Source organism: Austrofundulus limnaeus, unplaced genomic scaffold, assembly GCF_001266775.1.
Source record: "Austrofundulus limnaeus strain Quisiro unplaced genomic scaffold, Austrofundulus_limnaeus-1.0 Scaffold533, whole genome shotgun sequence".
NCBI classification, from domain to species: domain Eukaryota; kingdom Metazoa; phylum Chordata; class Actinopteri; order Cyprinodontiformes; family Rivulidae; genus Austrofundulus; species Austrofundulus limnaeus.
Genome location: NW_013952935.1, coordinates 238,134 through 244,345, shown reverse-complemented (window position 1 = coordinate 244,345; position 6,212 = coordinate 238,134). Strand labels below are relative to the sequence as shown.

The following is a 6,212-nucleotide window of genomic DNA, read 5'->3' as shown; positions in this document are numbered from 1 at the left end:
TTTGCTACATGTTTTTTAGCTTCTGTTCTGCTCCTTTAAGCTTTTAGCTGATAGTTTGCTCAGTTTATCTGTTAGCTACATGTTTTTAGCTTGTTCTGCTCCTTTAAGCTTTTAGCTGATAGTTTGCTCAGTTTATCTGTTAGCTACATGTTTTTTAGCTTCTGTTCTGCTCCTTTAAGCTTTTAGCAGATAGTTTGCTGAGTTTCTGTTAGCTACATGTTTTTAGCTTCTGTTCTGCTCCTTTAAGCTTTTAGCTGATAGTTTGCTCAGTTTATCTGTTAGCTACATGTTTTTTAGCTTCTGTTCTGCTCCTTTAAGCTTTTAGCTGATAGTTTGCTCAGTTTGTCTGTTAGCTACATGTTTTTTAGCTTGTTCTGCTCCTTTTATTTGTTTTTTTGCACTTGTTAAAACTTGAACTCAGTTTTAGCTCCTGTTTGATGCTCCAGGTAAAAAACTTTAGCTGTTTTCCAGGGCCAGCTGAATAAATATTTTCTGTCTCAGATGGAAGTTATCCAGGCTCTGCCCAAACTGATCAAGCTGAACCCCATCGTGGTGAAGGAGGTCTTCAACCGCCTGCTGGGGACGCAGCACGGTACGAGCCCTGACAGCCGCTGAGCGCCCGAGCGTTCGGCTGCTCTGTGGCTGAAGAGTGTTTTTGTGTTTGCAGGTGAAGGAAGCTCCTCKGTGTCTCCTCTGACTCCAGGAGATCTGCTCATCGCCTTACACAACATCGACTCCAACAAGTGTGACATGAAGTCCATCATTAAAGGTCCAACGGGTTTCTGTTCCTCTGAAACTGTCAGACAAGTCGGGCCTCTGCAGCTACGTGCTGAGACGAAGAGCCAAAATTCAGCTATTCAGCTACCTTTAGCTTTTAGTTGTGTTATTTTTAGCTATCATTATGCTTATTTTGGCTACTATTCAGCTACCTTTAGCTGTTACTTTATTTTTAGCTATCATGCTAATTTTGGCTACAGTCATCCATTTTTAAAGTGTCTTGCTTTTAGCTACCATTCAACTACTTTTGTCCTTTAGCTGTTACCTTATTTTTAGCTATCATTCTGCTTATTTTGGCTACTGTTCATCTATTTGTAAACTATCTTGATTTTAGCTATCATTCAGCTACCTTTAGCTGTTGCATTATTTTTTAGCTAACGCCGTGCTAATTTTGGCTACATTCATCCATTTTTAAAGTGTCTTGATTTAGCTACMATTCAACTACTTTTGTCCTTTAGCTGCTGTTGCATTTTAGCTACAATTCATCTACTTTGAACCTTTAGCTGTTTTGACACTTAACTCAATAATACAAAAATTGTTTTGGCCTTTAGCTATTATTCATCTACTTTTAGTCTTTAGCTACTTAGCTATTTTTAGCTACCGTCTGTATCCTTTAGTCTTTAGCTACCATTCAGCTACTTTTAGCTGTTAATATATTTAAACTACAGTGTAAGTTTCTAGCTTTTAGCTACCATTCAGCTTCTTTTAGCCTTCAGCTGTTTTCCTACATTAACTAAAAAAAATATTGCCATTCTTTTAGCTCTTAGCTAGTTTAGCTATTTTAGCTTTTGGTTTATTTTTAGCTGGTGCTCTGCTCCTTTAGCCTTTTAGTACTTTTAGCTGGCAGTTTGCTCTCTATCCTTTAGCTGCATGTTTGTTATTTTAGCTTCTGCTCATTTTAATCTTTATTCTGGTTTAAAGCTGAACTCAGTTTTAGCTTCAGTGTCGTCTTTCAGCTGTTTTCACAGAAACATTTAGATTTTTTAATGTTTTTATAAAAACATTTACAGACTGAATCATAAACTGGATGCTACTTTTAGCTCCTCTTTGATCTTTCAGCTGAAACGACTTGAAGCTCTCGTTAAAACAGTTTTTAGCTGGTTACACCTGCAGCTGTGTTCTCTGACCTGACCAGCAGGGGCAGTGATTTCTGCACAATAATCCTTCAGATTGAGCAGATTTTAACCTGTTGTGTTTTCTGCACATTAATCCTTCAGATTGAGCAGATTTTAACCTGTTGTGTTTTCTGCACAATAATCCTTCAGATTGAGCAGATTTTAATCTGTTGTGTTTTCTGCACAATAATCCTTCAGATTGAGCAGATTTTAATCTGTTGTGTTTTCTGCACAATAATCCTTCAGAATGAGCAGATTTTAATCTGTTGTGTTTTCTGCACAATAATCCTTCAGAATGAGCAGATTTTAATCTGTTGTGTTTTCTGCACGCCAGCGACCAACCTGTGCTTCGCGGAGAGGAACGTGTACACCTCGGAGGTGCTGGCGGTGGTGATGCAGCAGCTGATGGAGCAGAACCCCCTCCCCATGCTGCTGATGAGGACCGTCATCCAGTCCCTCACCATGTACCCCCGTCTAGGGGGCTTCGTCATGAACATCCTGTCCCGCCTCATMGTCAAACAGGTCGGCGTCAAAACACAAAAATAACAAACCTGTTCAGGTTCAAAGACGTGAGTTTTTAATGGCCCCGCCCCCTCACAGGTGTGGAAGTATCCCAAGGTGTGGGAGGGGTTTGTGAAGTGCTGCCAGCGGACCAAGCCTCAGTCCTTCAGCGTGCTGCTGCAGCTGCCGCCGGYGCCGCTGCAGAGCGTGTTCGAGCGCTGCCCGGACCTGAGGGCGCCGCTGCTGCAGCACGTCCTGTCCTTCACCCCTCACCAGGTCAGAGCGGGCCCGGCAGGACCTTTTTAACTCTCACAGAACCGYCCTGACACCTGTTCTAACCGTCCACAGCAGGCACACATCCCCACCGCCGTCATGGCCGTGCTGGAAGCCCACAAGAAACCTGAACCCGAGGAGCCCGTCAGGGAGGAGGAGGTATTTGTTCTGCTCAGATCGTCTCTCAGCTCAGGCTTTATTCAGGAACTTTGTGCCCTTTTCAGGTGGAACGCAGTCCAGCTGCTGCGGAACAACCTGCCACCGTGGCGCAGACACAACCGCAAGTACCGGTGCACCNACCGGTGCACCAGGATCCCATCGTCCTGAAAGTACCGGTGCACCAGGAGCCCGTCGTCCTGAAAGTACCGGTGCACCAGGAGCCCGTCGTCCTGAAAGTACCGGTGCACCAGGAGCCCGTCGTTAAGGAGCCGGTCATTAAAAGAGATGAGGAGGAGCCAATGGAGCAGGAGGCGGAGCAAGCTGTACCTGCTGGAGCTCCTGATGTTGATCCACAGGTGAGGCGGAGCTTTAAAGTGTCCGTGACATTAATATTCTTCAAATACAAAAAGTCAAAGAAAACATATTTATATTTAAGAAAGTTGGAGTAAAACGCATGACTTTATAACTCATAACTGCATATTTTCCTTTGATCTTGTCTCAGCCAAAGTGAAACAGGAAGTGACATCAAAGGGGAACTCTGGTCTTTGTTGATTGAAACAATATTTGAACTCTGACTCGTCTTCATCTCTCTGATGGCGACTCAAAATAATCTTAACATCAGATTCTTCTCTACAGTTTGTTATCATCACTCTGTTCACATGCAGACACTCCCCTCYGACATCACTTCCTGTTACCTCACAGGCAAATATCTCAACAACTGTTCATCTCAGTGACGTGAAATTTATTTTACAGTATTTTATCAATGTCCTCTTTCTAAAAATGCATTCAAATATGTTACTAAAATTTGACGTCACAGACCCTTTAAAATCATCTCCTTCACGTCGACAGTCGCTAAGCCCCGCCCCCTCTACACCTGTTTCCATGTTCGTGTACGACGCTCCGGACACAAGCTGATTTAAAATCCCTCTCTTCAGGTGGACTTGGTGAAACCAGCAGAGTCTCCGACGCCCGGTCCCGAGCCCACCGAGGAACCCATGGACCAGACCAGACCTGAACCGTCGGACCAGCAGGACTCGCTCAAAGACCCTGAAACCAGCATCTCAGGACCAGAGGCTGGCAGCGAGGACGTGGAGTAGATGATTTCAAATTCATTGTTTTTGTTTGTTTAAAAACACTTTTCTATGCTTTGTGTTGAAAATGAGTTCAGAAAATAAAATCCAGTCACTTGTTGCTGCTTCGTCTCCTAAAATTATTTTAATGAATCAATCAGCTGTTTGTGTAAACATATGGAATAAACATTGCAGGAAAATATTTTTTATTTAAATGTCGCAAACATTTTAATTATTCTGTTCACTTCACTGAAATCCAAAGTTAAATCTATTAAAAATAAACCAAAACTTGAACAGTATGTTGATGTCATCACTGTGCGACCGTTAGAGAAAAGCTGCTTTGATGTAAAACAGCGCGGTTGTCGCTGGTTTTCAAACCGTTTGTGCCACAGTTTTGTTTACATTAATGAATGAGATTTTAATTTACTTATTTTTTGTTTTTGCGAAAATACAAATCTTACAAGCACACTTCTTATTCAAGAACCTTTGTTTACGAGCAGAAAATTTAAACAGGAAACAAAGAATGTAAAGTATGAAAGTTGTTTAACAAGAAACAATTGTGTTACAGCTTCACAATAGAAAATATGCATACAGCACAAGCTAAACAGTAGAAATACTGTCAGGGCTTTTACTCACTGACATTTTAATATGTTTCAAAAATCAAACTGGACATATAGAGGAGAGCAGCATTTGTTTCAGTCGTTTCCAAAGATTTTAATTGAAGTGACATTTCTTTTAGATAATATAGAAGAGTCTGGGTAATTTTCAAAAATGTATAAATAATATTTAGCCATAAKGATCAGGTTAATTATATAAAGTCCAATTTTGTGTCCACAGTATTAAAGCCAAATTTAATATTGTTGAATATTTGAATTATTGACCAACAACCAATTATGAAGCTCCTTCCAAAATTTAGAAGCATAATTACAAGAGAAAAATAAAGGTTGCATTTCTATATCAGATTGAGAGGAAGTACAATTATTGGCCTCAATATTAAATTTTAGTCTCAAGTAATCTTTACATGGGTATATGTCATTTAAAATCTTAAAATGTGCTTCTTTTGCTTGAAAAAAATTAAATAGTTGCATCTAATTTTCTTACACTCATTAAAATAAAAATATTTTAGTATATTTCGTCTTTTCAAAGGGGAAGGGACATTCTTTTTGATGATAAATGTTCTTAAAAAATTATTATTGCAATTTTTGGCTGTAAGTCCTGAATAAACAGTGGTCGCAGAATGATGACGTAACAAAAACAGCCTGTAAATCCTTCAGCGTCCAGTAGGTGGCAGCACAGCTTCCTACAACCACACAAATTATAGAGAAACTCTAGAAAAAAAACGGACTTTGGACTGGTTGTTTTACAGGAACCTTTAATCTAAAACGAGCATCTGTGGTCCTCTTGGTTCACAAAGTCTAAATGAAAGCCGTAATCCTCGCAGCCGGCTACGGAACCAGACTGCAGCGGGATGTTTGCGCAGACAGAACCGGGAAGTTCGCTCACCTGGCGGGCGTCCCGAAGCCGCTGCTGCCGGTGGGTCAGTGCGCCCTGATCTCCCACTGGGTCCGGGCTCTCACCGCCTCCGGGTTCGTGGACTGCATTTATGTCGTGGTAAGTTCTGCTTCCGCTTCAGAGTCCCTGAGAACGACAGGCCAAGTTAAATAACTCACCTTTACAGGTAGGTTTTCATTTGTTCCTCTGCTCCAACACACCTGAAAACACACCTGAAAACACACCTGAAAACACACCTGAAGACACACCTGAAAACACACCTGGAAACACACCTGGGTGATTAACGGGTTTACAGGTGATTCACCGGATCAGGTGTGTTGGAGCAGGTAAAACATGCAGAGACCCTGAGGACCGGAGTTTGACACCTGTGTGTTACACATGGACTGCACATGTGAAAATACTAGCTTTACACAATGTGAATATCACAAGTTTACACGTCTTAAAACTGTTTACACGTGAATATTACGCGTTTCCACATGTGAAAATACTGGGTTTACACATGTCATAACACTTTTTACACATGTGAAAATACTGGGTTTACACATGTCATAATACTGTTTACACATGTGAAAATACTAGCTTTACACAATGTGAATATCACAAGTTTACACGTCTTAAAACTGTTTACACGTGAATATTACATGTTTCCACATGTGAAAATACTGGGTTTACACATGTCATAAAACTGTTTACACATGTGAAATACTGGGTTTACACATGTCATAAAACTGTTTACACATGTGAAATACTGGGTTTACACATGTCATAAAACTGTTTACACATGTGAAATACTGGGTTTACACAT

General features: G+C 41.0%; 3 protein-coding genes across 4 annotated transcripts in view; 2 read left to right on the top strand and 1 right to left on the bottom strand.

Annotated features, from left to right (window-relative positions):
* Window positions 1-2,963, top strand: part of sympk (symplekin) — a gene marked incomplete at both ends in the record, with an annotated part of 7,922 nt that extends 4,959 nt beyond the window's left edge. The window contains 5 exon segments of the mRNA XM_014026191.1: window positions 502-592; window positions 668-769; window positions 2,227-2,414; window positions 2,493-2,669; window positions 2,742-2,963. Coding sequence (XP_013881645.1) covers window positions 502-592; window positions 668-769; window positions 2,227-2,414; window positions 2,493-2,669; window positions 2,742-2,963 — 780 coding nt within the window.
* A 2,065-nt stretch (window positions 2,964-5,028) lies between these two features.
* Window positions 5,029-6,212, top strand: part of zgc:136439 (uncharacterized) — a 6,512-nt gene continuing 5,328 nt past the window's right edge. The window contains exon 1 of one of the 2 annotated variants that reach the window (XM_014026210.1): window positions 5,029-5,506. In XM_014026210.1, coding sequence (XP_013881664.1) covers window positions 5,315-5,506 — 192 coding nt within the window. In that variant the 5' untranslated portion in view covers window positions 5,029-5,314. The remainder of the gene's footprint in view (window positions 5,507-6,212) is intronic. The other variant, XM_014026209.1, reaches the window with a different exon arrangement.
* asnsd1 (asparagine synthetase domain containing 1) overlaps window positions 5,416-6,212 on the bottom strand; it is a 10,735-nt gene continuing 9,938 nt past the window's right edge. The window contains exon 6 of the mRNA XM_014026200.1: window positions 5,416-5,533. Coding sequence (XP_013881654.1) covers window positions 5,497-5,533 — 37 coding nt within the window. The 3' untranslated portion in view covers window positions 5,416-5,496. The remainder of the gene's footprint in view (window positions 5,534-6,212) is intronic.